This window comes from Rhinopithecus bieti, unplaced genomic scaffold (genome assembly GCF_001698545.2).
Source record: "Rhinopithecus bieti isolate Rb0 unplaced genomic scaffold, ASM169854v2 scaffold_6717, whole genome shotgun sequence".
Lineage (NCBI taxonomy): Eukaryota > Metazoa > Chordata > Mammalia > Primates > Cercopithecidae > Rhinopithecus > Rhinopithecus bieti.
In genome coordinates this window covers 1,057,214-1,076,644 of record NW_016805334.1, presented here as the reverse complement: position 1 = coordinate 1,076,644, position 19,431 = coordinate 1,057,214, and the positions used below count along the sequence as shown (strand labels likewise).

Sequence of the window (19,431 nt, the reverse complement as noted above, 5' to 3'; positions counted from 1 at the left end):
ATTATTCATAATACATAATTCATTTTATGTGAGCATTAGTAATTCTGGCCTACTGGTGGTCCAGATAAACCCATATTTATGATGTTGTAACTTAAAGTGTCTTTTCATGGTGTTCTTTTTACATAAAAAAAAAAAGTAGAAGTAGGGAAGGCCATAGCTTCTCATTTTAAATGTGTTCATTCCTGGGGCTAAGCATATGAGAATTATAATCCAACAAACATCTGTTTCTAAACTACTGATGCTTTAGCATGAACCAGAAATATAAATTTTAATCTGATGACTGAAAGCATCCCTTTAACTGTTTTTTTTTTTTTTTTTTTTTTTTTTTTAGTAGTCCAGTGGGATGACATCTGGAGGAGCTATGCTTTCGATTATTTATAGATGTGGACAATAAGAGCCACATTTATGTTGTCAGTGCTGTTTGCCCTCCTTTAATTTCTCAAATGACCTAATTATATGTGTTCTCAATATGTCTTGGGAGGAAGATAATTGCTGATACTCTCACAGGCAAAATGCTGAATACGTTTCTGTGCTTCTCACATTCCATGGCCTGACTGTGGGCATCATTAAAGTTACACTTTACCATTCTTCTGGAACGTGGCATTGAACATGTCCTAATGTTTCACGGTGAGAAGTGAAACACTTCCTCTTACTTAAAAAGAAAAATATCTGATTTTTTACAGGATGCCTGACACTAATGCTTACTATTCTGCTATCTCTGATGTCTTCACTTATGGATAGATTCATTAACAAGTACTTATTAACTATTTAACATTTCTTCTACAGAGTGTTATTAATTACAGATGCTGTATTAGTTTCCTAAGTCTGCTGTAACAAATTACCACAAACTTGGTGACTTAAAACAACAGAAATTTATTCTCTCACGGTTCTGGAGACCAGAAGTTCAAAATACAGCTGGGACCAAAGGCATCTCTAGGGAAGGATACAGTCCTTGCTTCTTCCAGCGTTCTGGTGAGTGTCCTGGCATTCCTGGCTGGTGACCACATCACTCCAATCTCTGTGTCTGTGATCACATTGCTGCAGCCTCCTCTTCTGTGTGTGTCTCTTTTGTGAGTCTCTCATAAGGACACTTGTTATTGGATTTAGGTCCTACTCTGATACTCCAAGATGATATCCCCTTTTCAAGATCCTTAAGTTAATAATATCTGCAAAGACCCAAATAAGGTCACAGTGACAGATATGGGAGATTAAGATGTGGACAGATCTTTCTTGGAGTCACTACGCAACCCACTGCAGATGGCAAATTTAAACTGGCAATGGTTGGTAGCCTCTAGGCAGATTTTGATTTTAAAATCTGCTATTTAAAGATAAGTTACACAGTTGTTTTCTTTTCTCTAAAATACCTCAAATAAACACTGTACCTTTTTGGATGTAACCTCTTGCATCAGTGAGGTCCATGGTTAAATGTGTTCATTCGCTCTCTAATACAGTGGATTTTATTGCTGGTAAATCTAGTGGTGAAAACATGGATTTAATGTTGGTGTTTGCATGCCACTAAAAGAACAGAAGAGCCTCCAAATCTCTCTTCTCCCCTCTTCTGACAAGACTCTCCAGGTTCTTATGGGTGATCCATGGTCCATGGTAGTGAAGGGCAGTGAAAAGAAAGATCTCAGAAGTATGAATTCATTTACTATATCCTCAAGTATCAATTGAGCCCCTACTTTGTGTCCTGCAATATTCTAGACATTGGAAAGAGAGACAGCTGACTTCCTAGGGGATGACCTATGTTGATACATAGGGCCCCGTGCTTGGAAGGTCCCCACCCTTGGTTTAATGCTCTGTTGTTATCTTAAAATTATTAATAGTTTTTAACAGGGCCCCTGCCTTTTCATTTTGCACTGGGCCCCATGGATTATGTAGCACATCTTGAAAAGAACAGTGGACAATATAGGAAAGCTTCCAGCTCTCAAGGACTTTTCAGGGTATCTGATGGTAGACAGCCAGCACCAGTGCCCCAGGCATAAATATGTGATGCTGAGCCCTTTGGGGTCAAACCTAAGATAAGACAGTAAACAATGTAGTATCACATTTGGATATATTGTAATGGTACCATGGACTGACTCACAGTTTCTGATTTTGTCTTCTATCAAAGCTTTCTACTTATTATTAGTATCAAGCTTCATTTCTAAATTTCAGAGCAGCATCTCCCAAGATACAATCAGAATTGTCTAACTTTTTTTTTTTTTAAGAAAAGCTTTCAGGGTTAATGACCATCATAAACCCTCTCTCTAATATAGACATTAGTTTCAGCATTTGGGAGGGGGAAAGGACCTTGGAATCATTGCCAATAAGAGCAATGTTTTGATAACAAAATGTTTCAAATTATATCTTGGACATCGCAGAGAAGATAAGTTGTGTAATATTGATGTTCATTTGTACCTCCTTCTAAAGAAGTGTTGTCTCAATATTTTCATCATAGTGGCATGCTGGATTATATGAATGAGATCTGGCTCCTTAAATCTTCAAGGCTTCCAAGCAATCTATTTTTAACATAGAACAAGCATATAAATATATATGTTTTTAATCCATATTACTCCTGAAAGGAATAAACTCAGAACTGAAGTTGTTGGTGGAAGTTTAATGCAGTTCAACTAAGGATTTGTATCCAAAAGAAGTTGTTGCTTGTACTTACTTCCATTTCTGCATTAGTCACACTAGATATATAGTCACTTTTAACAGCATTGTGCCATTACCAGTGACTTTAATTATTGTTTGGTAATCTTATCTACTTACACCAATATTAATTAAATCCATCTGGTGGGGGGAATGGGGGTCATCTCAACATATGTTGATTGAAAAATGCAAACCATAATCTTTATAGTGGCTAATTTTCTCAGACCCTTCATTCCTGAGGACAGAAGGAATTGATCACACCATTAATTCTAAAAATTGATTCTGAAATAGGAACTTGTTTTCTCTGCCTGTTTTTTAGTGCCTCCTGTTGGAATCAGCTCACTAACCAGTAGAAACAAACTGTTTATCCTTCCATGATGTTGTAACTGCCTGGGCTTTCTAATGCGTCTTCAGATTTCAGTTTGTACTCAGAACAAGTGAGAAAAAGTTTTACAGAAACTCCACGAAACAAAGCAGACAGGCTCTCCTGAAGCCAAGAATTTATGATAAAGGCAGGCATCACACATTGAATCAAGTATGCCATTACCCTCACTCCCATGAACCTGTCTTTCAGCACAATCCACGACAGCAAGAAGACAAAGGCTTTGTTACAACAGAACAGAGCGGAGACATCAGTGGCCGTCAGCTTCTTTAAAGCCAGTAAATAAAGGTAATTAGTCAAAGTCCATAGAATAGAAAAGGGAGCAGTTCTTTTAAGAAAGAGCTTCAACGTCAGACCATCTTCACCAAAAATCCGACTGCATTCCCTAGGAAAGAAAACAGAAATTAATATCCAGGTACTGATGGTGACACCTCTTGTCTTATCTGACTCATCGCAGCCATTTTCAGGTAAGAGCACAAACACTCAATACCCATCCTTCATCTGTGAAGTATACCAAACCCAGTTCTGAAATCTGCAGGCTTCAGGGAGTGTATGAGGTTCCTTGGAAAACAGCCCACATGTGCCCAAGCACAGAGCTAGGCCCTCTTCTCTGAGATATTCTCTGGAGGTTGCCTGAAAAGCCATTCTGTCGTTTTTGAGCATTCTCAGAAGAGCCTGGAGAAATACAGAAATGGATAGTTGCTGAAATCACTAGCTACTGGAAGAGGGAGAAGATTCTTTCCCAGTGGGCAAACGAGAGAGGGTCAAGGCCGCTACTACTCTGTGAACAGGCTACAGACAACTCCTAGAACCCGGAGGGAAAGGGACTCGCATACGTCTGTGCGGCACACATGTCTTTGGGTTTTATTTCTAAGACACTACGCCTCTTTCTAATATATCTGCCCAATTGACTAATTTTTTTCTTGCTAGCATTTTAAGGCAGAAAATGAAGAAAGGCTCTGTGATAACTCCCACATGATAAAAACTAAATAGAAACTCAGGTCGTACTTAGATACAAACATTTGGGCCTTTTGTGGAGAAATTGTCTGAATTCAGTGTCAGAAAATGGTCACTTCAATTGTTAAATCTTCTATTTGATTTTCAATTAAGTTGGCTACATTTAGCCCCAGGGGCCATTTTTTTCCTTTAAGTCCTAGGCCTAAACATGATTTTTTTTTTTTCCTAGGTCTGGCTCTGTTACCCAGGCTGGAATGCAGTGGCGTGATCTTGGTTCACTGCAACCTCCGCCTCCCAGACTCAAGCCATCCTCACACCTCCGCCTCCTGAGTAGCTGGGACTACAGGCACGCACCACCATGCCTATTTTTGAAAATTTTTTGTAGAGACAGGATTTCACGCTATTGCCCAGGCTGGTCTCAAACCCGTAAGCTCAGGTGATCTGCTTGCCTTGGCTTCCCAAAGTGCCGGGATTACAGGCAAGAGCCACTGCACCTGGCTCTGAGGGGCCATTTTAATAAAAATGTTCAAGCTAGTCATACATACAGGTAGTAATGGAAGTGACACAGTGACTGTGCCTATATGACTATGGACTGAAAACAGACTTACTACTGGGAGAATTTTACTTAATTTTTTTCCACTCAATTGTTCATGAACATTCAAGCATTTATGGGGCAACTGTCAGGCATTGTATTTTCATGAGTAGTATAAGTAATCTTGTTCAAAGCAATACATTATTAACATATGCATCTGTTTATAATGAAATCTACTTACAGGACTCTAGTACTGGTACTAGTTTCTTTTCCAGTTTTAAATGAAATTAGTGTGCCTCAAAGTATTGCAAATCAAAGTAAATTCTAGCCAATGTTTGCCTCACATGAACGTTCACATGAATGATGTAATCCCAAAAAAGGACCATGTAGAGAGGAGGAGTGATAAAGAATTTAGGCACAGGGAGTACAGCCTTAAAGATTAAGTTTCATAGTAAATGTGACTTTCAACTGGATGAGAATGTTGGGAGTTGCAGGTCAGCGGTTGCAGGAAGGTTAAAGACATGTGTTGCACACACAGAAACTTGTATTGAAATTTGTTTACTTTCATGTAGGAGACTACCAAAAAGGAAGGATTTTTGTAAAATGAAAGTAAGAGTTCCCAAAGATAAATTTTAACTTTAAAGAGACAGAACTTCAAAGAAGAGATTAAATAACCTAAAGCCTTCTGTAAAGTAAACAGAAATTACACATGCTCACATACACAGGAAAGTGAACAGTGTCTCTGGAGCCCCACAGCCAATGGGATAGTCTGAATTAGCACCGTACATAGAACCAGAGGAAGTTTTCATAGAGCATCCTGGGCACAAAGTTCATATTCTATACTTATAAGGTGATCTGCTCCATGAGAACGCTGCTGTGTAGAGCTGGAGTTGAGAGTCATGGATTTATCCTATCATTTAGAACCACTGATTGCCTTTTAAAATATGAACACATTTATTAAGAACCACCACAACAAAACCCATTCCTGATTAAAGGATTTCTTTTTCTTATCACTGGCTCTAGCCAGCGATTGTTCTTCAACCAAGAGCCCACCATCATGCTGGGAGGAGTGCTTCTAAGCAAAGATTTTGGACACAGGGAAGACCAACAGATGTGTACTCCAGACAGGCAGAGCCTGACCAGCAAAGCAGCTGGGAAGACGCTGCTGCCAGGCGGAGACTGTTCTCACCTGGCTCATCTTGTCTCCCAGGTGTTCGTTCCTTCATTGTTCCCCTTTCCTTCCCCTTCTCTCATAGCCAACCTTCTCCCCTTTGTCACTGTTGTTGTAGACATTAAAAATGCTCTCCATCTAAATGCCAGGTCACTTGTGTAAAATCCCATACTATTTAAGCATTGAACTCTAAGAAACATGAAAACTAAAATATGGATTTTATGGAGAAGCAAATAACAGTGGGTTTCTCTTTGGGATGATGAGATCAGACTTTCTGGGCAAGTGGCATTGACAGGTGGTATAGCTTGAAATGAAGCATAGACGTTAGAGGACACTAATGATTTAGTTATGCTTATTATTAAAACAGCAGCCACTAGTTATTGAACCCTTTCTATATGTTAAATAGCATCTTAAGCACATTTTATAGGTGCCTGACATAGGCAAATATCTTTGCTCTAGTTTAATGCTTTCTAAAGATTTTTTCCCCTAAGAAAACATCCTTGTTGAATGGCGTAAACCCAGGAGGCAGAGCTTGCAGTGAGCTGAGATCCGGCCACTGCACTCCAGCCTAGGCGACAGAGCGAGACTCCATCTCAACAACAACAAAAAATCCTTGTTAATAATATGCTATACAATTTTTTCTTCCTAAATTTCAAATTCACTTGAGGCAACTGAATTCTCCTGTAGTATATAAATGATTATCAAAAACTACTTCTAAATAGACAGTCCTCACCGTCTAGATTTGATACTTTATTGAAAATTATTTTGATGTTACTGATGAGAAAATAGAGGTTCTGCTGTTACGGGACAAATCCTATTTCCAGTCTTATACACTAACTGTTTTCCCCTTGTTCAGTCATGAGAGCTTCGGGAATGACTTCTTGGCAGATGGTATTGAGTCTACAGGGAAAAAAGATCAAGGATCTAAGAATTGTCTGACAATTTTACCTCTCATATGGAGGAGGCCACTGGCGAATAGGAGGCCACTGGAGAATATTCCCTTCAAAGATAGTGTTTTCTGCTTGACAATAAAAGCCCGTTGATTCTATTTCAGAAATGGTCAACTTCACTCTACATGCACTATAGGTAGAGTGCTAAATCAGATTTTACTAAGTTCAGAGTTAGAGAGATGTGAAAAAGATAGTTCATTCCCAAACATTTCTGCTAGCAGCAGTCTCTTGTTTTAAATCGGTTATCTTAAATCAAACTGACTTAGCTTGCTTTGAAGTATTCTTGAGGTACTTTTTATACAAAACTTTTGTTGTTTTAAATCAATGTGTTTGTCTAAACCATGGAAGCATTCAAGTAGAACACATATACCTTATAGGTGCACATAGGTATCTCCAAACAGGAACAATTGTAGTCTGATAATCACATTCCCCCATAATCACTTATTAAATATTGTTTAAAAAATTTTACAATGCAAGATCATGTCTACTTTGATGAGAATCAAATACAAAATACCTTTAGTAATCTCAAAGAGTTATAGGGCTCTCCCAAGCCAATAAGCATTTATTCTTTTTGAATTATTTACTTCTTTCATTATAGCTGAGTTTTCATGGACACATATAGAAAATCAACTCATGGTGAGAATTTGTATTCCCAAGCACTTGCAAAGTGGTGATAGGAAATGGAGGTTGAGGCAAGACACATTGGCTTATGCCTGTAATCCCAGCACTTTGGGAGGCCAAAAACCACATGATTATCTCAATAGATGCAGAAAAGGCCTTTGACAAAATTCAACAGCCCTTCATGCTAAAAGCTCTCAATAGACTAGGTATTGATGGAACATACCTCAAAATAATAAGACCTGTTTGTGACAAACCCACAGCTAATATACTGGGCAAAAGCTAGAAGCATTCCCTTTGGAAAAAAAAAAAAAAACCGGTACAAGACAAGGATGCCCACTCTCACCACTCCTATTCAATGAAGCATTTGGAAGTTCTGGCCAGGGTGATCAGGCAAGAGAGAAAAATAAAGGGTATCCAAATAGGAAAAGAGGAAGTCAAATTGTCTCTGTTTGCAGATGACATGATTTTGTATATTTAGAAAACCTTATAGTTTCAGCACAAAATCTCCTTAAGCTGATAAGCAACTTCAGGAAAGCCTCAGGATACAAAAATCAATGTGCAAATATCAGAAGCATTCCTATACACCAGTAACAGAGAGCCAAATCATGAGTGAACTCCTATTCACGATTGTTCAAAGAGAATAAAATACCTAAGAATCCAGCTTACAAGGGATGTGAAGGACCTCTTCAAGGAGAACTACAAACCATTGCTCAAGGAAATGAGAGGACACAAACAGATGGAAAAACATTCCATACTCATTGATAGGAAGAATAATTCAATGCTCTTCCCATCAAGCTAGCATTGACTTTCTTCACAGAATTGGGAAAAAAACTACTTTAAATTTCATATAGAACCAAAACAGAGCCCACATAGCCAAGATAATCCTAAGCAAAAAGAACAAAGCTGGAGGCATCATGCCACCTGACTTCAAACTAAACTATCCTACAAGGCTATAGTAACCAGAACAGCATGGTACTGGTACCAAAACAGAGATATAGACCAATGGAACAGAACAGAGGCCTCAGAAATACCACCACACACCTACAACCATCTGATCTTTGACAAGCCTGACAAAAACGAGCAATGGGAAAAGGATTCCCTATTTAATAAATGGTATTGGGAAAACTGGCAAGCCATATGCAGAAAACTGAAACTGGACCCCTTCCTTATACCTTATATAAAAATTAACTCAAGGTGGATTAAAGACCTAAACATAAGACTTAAAACTATAAAAAACCTGAGAAGAAAACCTGGGCAATACCATTCAGGACATAGGCATGGGTAAAGACTTCATGACTAGACCAGGCACAGTGGCTCACGCCTGTAATCCCAGCACTTTTGGAGACCAAGGTGGGTGGATCACGAGGTCAAGAGATCGGGCCCATCCTGGCTAACATGGTGAAACCACGTCTCTACTAAAAATACAAAAAATTAGCTGGGCATGGTGGTGGGCGCCTGTAGTCTCAGCTACTTGGGAGGCTGAGGCAGGAGAATGGTGTGAACCTGGGAGGTGGAGCTGTCAGTGAGCTGAGATCGTGCCACTGCACTCCAGCCTGGGTGACAGAGTGAGGCTCCGTCTCAGAAAAAGAAAAAAAGACTTCATGACTAAAACACCAAAAGCAATGGCAACAAAAGCCAAAATTGACAAATGGGATCTAATAAAACTAAGGAGCTTCTGCACAGCAAAAGAAACTATCATCAGAGTGAACAGGCAACCTACAGAATGGGAAAAAATTTTTTTGCAATCTATCCTTCTGACAAAGTGCTAATATCCAGAATCTACAAAGAACTTAAACATCAAAAAGTCGGCAAAGGAGATGAACAGGCACTTTTCAAAAGAAGACATTTATGCAGCCAACAAGCTATGAAGAAAAGCTTATCACTGGTCATTAGAGAAATACAGATAAAAACCAGATTGAGATCCCATCTCAGGCTAGTGAGAATGGTGATCATTAATAAGTCAGGAAACAACAGATGCTGGGGAGGATGTGGAGAAATAGGAACAATTTTACACTGTTGGTGAGAGTGTAAATTAGTTCAACCATTGTGGAAGACAGTGTGATGATTCCTCAAGGATCTAGAACTATAAATACCATTTGACCCAGCAATCCCGTTACTGGGTATATACCCAAAGGATTATAAATCATTCTAAAAACACACATGCACACATGTTTATTGCGGCACTGTTCACAATAGCAAAGACTTGGAACCAACCCAAATGCCCATCAATGATAGACTAGATAAAGAAAATGTGGCACATATACACCATGGAATACTATGCAGCCATAAAAAAGGATGAGTTCATGTCCTTTGCAGGGCCGTGGATGAAGCTGGAAACTTCTCAGCAAACTAACACAAGAACAGAAAACCAAACACTGCATGTTTTCACTCATTAGTGGGAGGTTGACAATGAGAACACATGGACACAGGGAGGGGAACATCCACACTGGGGGTCCTGTTGGGAGTGGGGGACTAGTAGGGGATGATAGCACTGGAGAAATACCTAACATAGATGAATGGGTTGATGGTGGTGCAGCAAACCACCATGGTACGCTGTATACTAGACAAGCTGCACGTTCTTCCACATGTACCCAGAACTTTAAGGTAGAACAAAACAACCAGAGAAATTTAACATTCTTCAAGCCAAATGAAAAAGAATTAATTAGGTACATGGCATTCAAAAAAAAAAAAAAAAAATGAAAATGGTAGTTTGAGGCCAGGCACGTGGCTCAGCCTGTAAATCCCAGCTCTTTGGGAGGGCCAAGGTGCAGATCACTTGAGACCAGGAGTTCCACGCAGTTGGCCAACATGGTGAAAAACCATCTCTACTGTAAAATACAAAAAATTAGCTGGGGTCAGTGGGCACACGCTTGTAACCAAGCTTACTCAAGAGGCTGAGCAAGGGAGAAGGTTTAGTGAACTGAATCGTGGCCATGCACTCCAGGGCCTGGGTGACAGAGCAAGACTCTGTCTCAAAAACACAGGAAATTGAAATTTGAAGCTAGAACCCTTCCAAATTAAGATTTATAAGAAGAGTTCTTCTAATGTACCAACTGTAATAATTTCTTTTCATTTTGGATATAGGCCAAGAAAGATTTGGCCCCTTGGAAGACAAATTTATTCTGCATAAGAATAACGTTCATGTGGAGGACTTTCTTCCATCTGCCCTACTGATTCACCTATTTTTTTTTTTTTTTTTTTTTTTTTTTTCTGGGTGATTTAGACATTTTCCTGGAATTCCTGGAAGTCACTTCTCAGCATCAGGCTTTTCCCTCTTCGTGGAGCTGTCCACTAGCAAAGGTACTTGGACCCAAATGCTGCTTTTGCCTCCCTTGTGTGCCATGCAGCACTGGGTAACATCAGCCCTGTCAGCTTCCTGAGCTATCCAAGAGGGGGTTACAGAAGCCAGGTTTAGTACAGAACAATCACTGGAACCATAAGACTTTAAGCCCAACCACCACTGTTCATGGTTAGCAAGGAAACAGACAAAGCCCCCATGTGCATCTAGCCAGCAAAGAATGGCATCTTTTCAAGTTTCTTAGTGCCAAACTCCCCATTGCATGAAATCAGGCTATGTCATCTGCTAGGCATCTCAGTGTCAGGAATATTGAGCAAATGTTTGTGTAACAATTAATCTTATTAATACCATTTTTTTTTCTGGGCTTGATGCACTAGGATGTTCTTATAAAACACGACTTTCAGAAATAGATCTAGATTTAAATCTTGGTTCTATTATTTATAAGTGTATAACCTTGGATGAGTCATTCAACCTTTCTGAATTTGTTTCCTCTTGTCTTAGAATGGAGATAACATCACCTTAAAATGTAAATGTTACCACCGGTCGTAAGACATGCAAAAGCACCAGTACAGTGCCTGCCATGTTATAGACACATTTATATTTTTAAGGAAGGACTGATTCTGCTTCTAGTGCTCATCACCAACCTTAGATCTTGCTTCTTCACATACCCCAAAAAACTCAACTCATATTCCCAAGAGATAAAAATGGGCATATTTTCATAAAACATTTCAATAATCTCTTATTGGCCAGTTAACATGAAACGTACCTGAATTTTTTCATTGGAGATTGCTTTTCTTGAGCAGTGGCTAGATGACCAGAATAATAGACTGGGAAAAACATAATGTTCCAGTTTGTTGAAAACCAAGTCATGAAAAATGGGCAATAGAAGTTCTTATAAGTAATTTTTACAATCTGTGTAGTTCCAACCCAAGACGATGATACTGACAAGATGATCAAGAGTCCCCAGATGCCCTTCAGAACCATGGACGTGCAGGACAGGCAGCGAGCCTTGATTCTGTTTTCTTGGCTGCTGTTCTCAGAATGAGTCTGTGTCCCATCGTCTGCTGGAAACAGGAAAGGAATACAAATGTGTGGAAAGCAGGTTATGAAACAGCAATCAAATATATCAGCTCCTTAAAAAAGACGGATGAAACCAAAGAGGCAGACAGTAGAATTACCAGTGTTTTTCTTTTCTACCATCATTTGAGGAGACTGGTAACTTCGGCTCACTTTTTCTCTGGACTCTCTGCTCTACCCAATACAGTAAGCATCTGAGTCCCCATCCAGTCCATGAGGTTGCTCATGGACTTGGTGGATGCTATGCTGTTTTCCAGTGTACCCTTGCCTTGTAAGAGCAGTACCCATCCCAGCCCCCAAAGACTGGTCTTGGCCCTGTGCCCTGCTTTCTCCTATCAAATGTGAGAAGATGTGAGGCATAACACCTCCCATAAGAAGCCTTAGGAAGCATCCCAAGGTCCTACCAGCTCTCTTGCTCTTCCCCTCTGTCATTACAATGTAAAACACCAATAGAAACTGTTCTCTGTCTGTATGGGGAAATGAGCAGAATGCAGCCCAAGCTGCTCTGTATGCACCAACATGAAAAGGGAGTGAGAAATAAATATTTGTTTCCATTTTCCTTTTTTTTTTTTTAAGTTGTAGCAAATGGCCTGGTGTTGTGACTCATGCCTGTCATCTCAGCACTTTGGGAGGCCAAGGCAGGAGGATCACTTGAATTCAGGAGTTCGAGACCAGCTTGGGCAACAAAGCGAGACCTTGTCTATGAAAAAAAAAAAAAAAAAAAAAATTAGCAGGGGGGTGGGGCATACACCTTTAGTCCCAGCAACTCCAAAGGAATCCCTTGAGCCCAGGAGTTTGAGGCTGCAGTGAGCAATAATTGTACCACTGCACTCCAGCCTGGGTGACAGAGGGAGACCTGGTCTCTTAAAAAAAAAAATGCAGCAGAGATGATTACTAAATTAAAAGTAATGTGTCCCAAGAACAGAGCAAGTCCTGACTACACAGTCATTTCCCACCTCATCACAAATGACTATTTATTATATTTCTGGGAACACAATAAATTCTGCTTTGTACGTTTACTAAGAAAATGTAGCAGCAATTTTACAGCACTCTAAAATAGCCAAAACTCTCTAAAAGTGATAATCATGAAGGCTGTCTCCCTTCATGGAAAAAAGTTAACATAATGAATTCATGTACCTATCAGGAAGCTAAACAGGAACAGAGGTCACTCTGAGTTCCTGAGTTGAGATCCCAGATGGTAATTGTCTACAAGAGTCTCTTGTGTCTCCAGGGAACCCCACTTAAGCACGAGGCCTATGCTGAGGGTTAAAGTCGCGCAGCCCGGAGATTGCCAATGGCAGTGTGTGGGGCCCGCTCACTTTGTGTCTCCAGAACCTGCTGGCTCTGCTGCTGAATGTGTTCCTACTGCTTAATGAGCCAGGTGTGGCTGCCCCACTGTGTTAAAAACCTTTACCTCGGGCCGGGCGCGGTGGCTCAAGCCTGTAATCCCAGCACTTTGGGAGGCCGAGACGGGCGGATCACGAGATCAGGAGATCGAGACCATTCTGGCTAACACGGTGAAACCCCGTCTCTACTAAAAAAATACAAAAAAAAAAAAAAAAAAAAAAAACTAGCCGGGCGAGGTGGCAGCGCCTGTAGTCCCAGCTACTCGGGAGGCTGAGGCTGAGGCAGGAGAATGGCGGGAACCCGGGAGGCGGAGCTTGCAGTGAGCTGAGATCCGGCCACTGCACTCCAGCCCGGGCGACAGAGCGAGACTCCGTCTCAAAAAAAAAAACAAAAAACAAAAAACCAAAAAAAAACCTTTACCTAGTTAAGGCTTTCTGATATAATCACTGGGGGGAAGGGAGAAGAAAGTCTTTTTTTATTTTTTTGAGAGGGAGTCTCGCTCTGTTGTCCAGGCTGGAGTGCAGTGGCTGGATCTCAGCTCACTGCAAGCTCCGCCTCCCGGGTTTACGCCATTCTCCTGCCTCAGCCTCCCGAGTAGCTGGGACTACAGGTGCCCGCCACCTCGCCCGGCTAGTTTTGTATTTTTTTTTTTAGTAGAGACGGGGTTTCACCGTGTTAGCCAGGATGGTCTCGATCTCCTGACTTCGTGATCCGCCCGTCTCGGCCTCCCAAAGTGCTGGGATTACAGGCTTGAGCCACCGCACCTGGCAGAAAGTCTTGAAAGTGAATTCTCCACTGGGGAGTATAAACCAAGTATGAACATGGCAACCACTGCATGACTTGTAAGCCTTATAAACAGTACTGAATTCTCAGAGCCTCGGCATCCAGAAGATGAAAACTGGCAATCTTTTATTCATTCATTCAACAGAATCTTATGGAGACTCTACCAGGCGCTAGTTAGCTACTTGGATCCTAAGGGTTTGAATATGAAAGACTTGAGCCCACGGTCTAGCGGAAAGCCAGAAACACACTCAACACAGTGTGATAAGAGCCAACTCGGACAGATACAAGGCCAGACAAGTACTGTTGAGGAGTTTGGGGGCGATATGATCAGAAAAAATGTCCACGATGCAGTGACACTGAGATGAGTCTGGAAGTGTGAGTTATTCAGCTCCTTCAGCTCTTTACAGACAACACCATCTCTTGATAACAGGTCTGCAAATTTCCTCCATGACCATGTGGCTTATACAGAGAGTAGAAAGAAAACTCGGATAAATAAGAGGATAGAATGAGAGAATCTTATGTTGAGAGGCCAAGAAAGGAACACAAACCTGACTTACTAAGTAGGTATTATCATTCCCACTTTACAGATGAAAAAGCTGAGACTTGTGTTAAGGGTTGTCCAAGGTTGAACCCAACCGAATCAGTATGACTCCAGGGTCTAGACTTTATTCTGAGCACCCGCATGGCTAGGACTTCAGCCCTTAGCTTTCCATTCAAGCACAGCAAGTTTCAGACTAGTGTGGGAAAAAAGTTCTGTTTCCTGACAGGAATGGCACTCCTGCATGGAATTTAGAAAGCGATACTTAAGAGAAAGGTGTACCCTACTACACTTCAGATCTCATGATTCCCAGGGACTGTCTTATAAAGGAGGAATAACTCTACAAAGATTCTGAGACAATATCTGCCTTTACTGTCACCTTATTTGAAGAATGCGTCTGCATCACCACTGTACTATGGGTATGCTTTTGATGACACCAGTAGTCACCTACATCTTTTCATAGTATTGACTCTAGGCTTCTTCTGTTAACTAGACTGACTGTTGCCAATTCTTCAGTTTTACAAAGCACAGAAAGATTAGGTATCCAGAACTCTTTTATTTTCTGACCACTTTTAACATGATTTTCTATAGTCCTGCTTAGATTTTGTTATCATAAAATTGGTTTACCAGGATTCTGTCAATTTCTGTGTACCTTTATCAAGTCATGCAAATTGACAGTGGAGGCCACTGGAATTTGGAAACATGAAATTAAATCCTAGCCCTGCCATTGTATGGCATTGAGTACATTTTTAAATTCCTTTCTTAGCTTCTTTGTCTGTCAAACAGTGATAATAGCTATCTCATAGAATTTATTTTGAGATTAAGTACCATAATATCCATGAAAGCATGGTGAGCTTCTCTTCAGATTATTCTTTTCTTCTCTTTGGTGCACTGGAATATCCCCAAGTGCTTCCAATAATCACAGAAAGAGTAACTTATATTCCAGATGATCTTTAATGGTATGGTCTATTGAAATTTGTAATCTGTGTATGATAGATAGGGCATATCTTTATTAACTAGTGTGTTTAATTAACTGGAACACTTTGTTTTGCAAACAACTGGGATAATAGGAATATTGCAATTTATTAAAGCCAATTAAAACTTTTTTAAAATTTAAGATGCCATTATTTTTCTTTTTTTTAGTTTTAGCCTTGGGGTTCACATAATGTCTGAGATATCATTTTAAAATACTGTTTTTGAAGAATGTATTTTCTCATAAAAAATACATTCTCAAATGAGTAGGACCCTTGAAGAAGCTTTCACATCTCTCTTCCTCTGTTTACCCTTCCCCCACCCCTAATTGAATCCTCTGAATTGTCTTTTTTTTTTTAAGGCAGTTTTCCAAATTTCTGGAGGTTATTTTTTGTTGTTGTTGTTGTTGTTCTTTTTACTACCAACTTATTTTGGTGGTGTATTTTGTTGTTTTTGCTGCTGCTGTTACTATTTTAGAGGATGAAAGAGATTTTAGTATGTTGCCAGCCAAGCTGAAGGAAAAATGGAGAGAACAGAGAGGAAACAAATGGAGAGGAACAAATGGGCCAGAAGAGATGTAGGTGGGGCGATCATGGACACAGGTAGGGGGGCTAAAATTGGAAAGGTAGAAAGACACACATACCACAAGTCATCCCACAGTGATGGTAACTGGTAAAAGCACAGACATTCTGGAGTAGACAAATGCATTTGTAAGTGTACAACTGTTTGCTCTTTTTAGGAATGTGGAAGTATGGTCGGTCATACAATAAGAGGAAATGAATATGAACAGGAGACTTGAGTCCATTCCCTGAGGAAGGCAATAAGATATCCACTACCAATAAGTAACAGTACTGGCCAGCAGCCTAGTGGACCCAGCTGCATTTAAAAACTATAAATTTTGCTGGGAAACTCATGAGCATAGTTACAAGATTTATCTAGCAATTCCTGTCAGTAGCCCAGGAGTTGGTGAGTGGTCAGGTGGATGTGAGGAAAAGCTAAAGTCTCAACTGATCAGAAAATGCTGATCAGGGAAGCCAGTGAAGTTTCCTGCAGAAAGTATAAAACTGGGAAAACTAAAAGGGCTCCAGGGACTAATAGTCCTGATGAGGACAAAAGCAGATTCTGTGATTTTGCTGGTGTTTTCAATCTTTTCAGGATGGGCACATTGTGCTGTTACTGAATCCCCAGGCTGAGATTAAAAGATGCAGGGTTTTGATATTTTGAAGATGAGAAAACTAACTACCTTGTAAACTTCACCAGGAGTCATTGTCTAACCATGTGTTAAGTTACTCAACTACAGGTTTTGGCATTCAGTTTCTCTGCCATACTGTCGAGTATAATAGAGTGCCACTAATAGATTGTATCTATATATCTCCCTTCTTCCTTATCCTTTAGCTTGATAAATCTTCCCCACATGTACTCATAAGACTCCACGTAACATCTCTGCATTCTGTGACAATGGTGAGATCTTTCTATTTAGAAGTTTACTAGGATGTACCATTATTTAAGAGGAGGTCACCCACATACCTGATCTGTTCTGTCTCTCAACTCTGTGTCCGCAAACTCCTGAGGATCCTCGGTTCTGAAGTTCAAGAATAGGAGCAGAGGAATCTTCAGTGACAGATAGCGGGGACAGTTGTCTACTGATGCCACTGTGTGAACTGGGGCAGTTGGCTCCTGGTTTACATCGAGTGACTGATGATCTGGAGGTACCTGGGAAGACAGAGTACACCAGTTTGAGAACTGCCTGAAGAAAAAACTGGAAGTAGATTTTATGTATTTATTTATTGTTTGGAAACAGGGTTTCACTCTGTCGCCCAGGCTGGAGTGCAGTGGTGTGATCTCGGCTCACTGCAGCCTCTGCCTCCTGGGTTCAAGCAATTCTCCTGCCTCAGCCTCCCAAGTAGCTCAAATTACAGCTGTGTGCTACCACACCCAGTTAATTTTGTATTTTTTTTTTTGTAGAGACAGGGTTTCACCATGTTGGCCAGGCTAGCGGAAGTAGATTTTAAAGGCCTGAGTAGTAAAATATATGGTCACAACAATCACAGTCCTAATGAGCTTATTTCAAATTCTATAAAAGGGGCTCGTAAAAAGAAAATGCTATGGCAAGGTCTGTGCCTATAAGATAAAGACTCTTTTAGATAAATCTATTAGCTAGAAATGAACACTAGACGATGATGTTTGGATTGGTACTTGTGTTCAGAATTAACACTTAACACAGTCAAATAGCTTAAGGCAAGGAAGGCACAGTGTTCTGTGATTTTCCACTCCACCCTTTTCTTCCTAAGGCTGTCAATTTCCTAACTGGTAAAACTGCCAACAGTGTTTCCAACAAACTGACTATACACTTTTCCATGGGATTGATCACTAAAATTTAATTTCGTTGTGTCTTCTCAATCACCACTAGCCTCTATTCGGTGTTATAGATGAAAATCCTCCACAAGCCAACCCCCCTCCCAATTCTGATTAATGGTCCAAGAATCTCCAACCCCAGGTCAGCCTCATGGGTCTGCAGCCAGTATAGTCGTACAGGGTGCTGTGCTCAGAGGGCCCATCCTGCAACTTCCCACCCCTCAGCCCCAATTTTCCTATCCAAATGATGCATCTATCAACATTAAGAGATTAACATTGATACATCACTATTAACCAAATTCCAAACTTCATTTGGATCTCACTAGTTTTATCACAAATGTCCTTTTTCTAGGACCCTATTTAGGGTACCACATTACATTTAATCGTCATGTTCCTTTATCCACCTATGGTCTGAGACAGTTGTTCAGTCTTGTTTATCATGACCTTGACAGTTCTAAAGAGACCTGTTGAAGTATTTTATAGTCTCTCAACTTGAGTTTGCTAGATATTTTATCTCATGGTTTGTATAAGCCACACCAGTGATTTATCTTCCTTTCTCATTTTCACTAAAATATTATGTCTTGGCTTCCATACCTCCTGTTCCTTATGTGATATACTGCAAAGCCCATTGCTTGCTGCCAGCTGCCTCCCACTGGTCAGTTTGTGGAAGAGATCCAAGAATAGTTCATCACTGTCTTAAACAATGCAAACTTTAAACTTCAGAGCCAGACCTGGAGACCTGGCCCAAGTCCTGATACAATTATCTCTGATCCTGGAAGCGAAAACATTGTCCCATCCTCTATGGTCTTGTACCATTTAGTTAATCTAAAGGCAACCTTGACAAATAAAAACATTCAGAACATCGCCTGGGATGTAGTCAAGTGTCATAAATAAATCATTTCTATTATTTTCTGTTTTGTATGCAACAATGAGTGCCTGAGTGGAACCAGAGATTGCAAATCCAGTTAGGAAACAGCATTCTGACTTTACTAAGTATTGTGAATAAACTGTGTTAGGAGTAATGTGTGTGTGGTATCTCATTTGTCACACCAGATGGTCCCCTATCCCCCTTAAAGTCATCTGCTCACCTGACCCATAGCAGTGGGACCATCTTGGGCCATTTTTCTTATTTGGTCCAGAAGGAGAATATGATTTCTTTATATGCAGTGGTCAGGATCTGCATGCTCCCAAATTCGATTTGATTCAATAAGTAGTTATTAAGCCCCTATTATGGGGCAGGTATTGTGTCAGAAGCAGAGATAGACAAATGAAGAATAGTTTGTACCTTCATGGAACTCTCAGTTAAGCATGATGCAGACATGTAACCAATTAGCCACAATTTGATGTAGCCAGGGGAGCAGGAAGAAAGGCAGTGAGGGATTCATTCAGAAGCCTGGAGCAGGGAAGGCTGTATGGGAGGTTACATCAAAGGTGTCTGAAGGATGAATAGAACTTAATCAGGCAGAGTTTTAGGTTGGGGAATAGGCAATACAGTTAGAGGAAACCGTAGAAGCATAAACAGAGGCATAAGGTATGTGCTATGAAGCTTAATATTAAGACAATCAGCTCTAAGATGCTGAAATCTCAGTACACAAGAGTATCGGAAATCCCATTCTTTTACCCTCACCTGTTACTTGAAAAGGAACTGTCTAATTGAGATTCAGGCAGTATACAATGGCCAAGAAACCAGGCTGTCTAAACCTGGGAAGACCTGGTAAACAAAAATGACTATTGGGGTCATTTATTAAATAGAATATTTGACTTAGTATACTAGGAATCCAAACTAAATTGGTTTAAAGCTAAAAGGGGAGTTT

The 19,431-nt window shown here is 40.3% G+C and overlaps 1 protein-coding gene and 1 long non-coding RNA gene across 4 annotated transcripts in view; one reads left to right on the top strand and one right to left on the bottom strand.

Annotated features, from left to right (window-relative positions):
- Positions 1-3,481, top strand: part of LOC108529731 (uncharacterized) — a 104,941-nt gene extending 101,460 nt beyond the window's left edge. For both annotated transcript variants that reach the window (XR_001885655.1, XR_001885656.1), the window contains exons 4-6: positions 787-972; positions 3,209-3,304; positions 3,406-3,481. This is a non-coding gene — a long non-coding RNA (uncharacterized LOC108529731). The remainder of the gene's footprint in view (positions 1-786; positions 973-3,208; positions 3,305-3,405) is intronic.
- SLC35F4 (solute carrier family 35 member F4) overlaps positions 1-19,431 on the bottom strand; it is a 291,906-nt gene that overhangs the window by 14,443 nt on the left and 258,032 nt on the right. The window contains exons 2-4 of one of the 2 annotated variants that reach the window (XM_017872205.1): positions 16,790-16,975; positions 11,312-11,609; positions 3,182-3,401 (exon numbers count right to left, since the gene is read on the bottom strand). In XM_017872205.1, coding sequence (XP_017727694.1) covers positions 3,182-3,401; positions 11,312-11,609; positions 16,790-16,975 — 704 coding nt within the window. The remainder of the gene's footprint in view (positions 1-3,181; positions 3,402-11,311; positions 11,610-16,789; positions 16,976-19,431) is intronic. The other variant, XM_017872206.1, reaches the window with a different exon arrangement.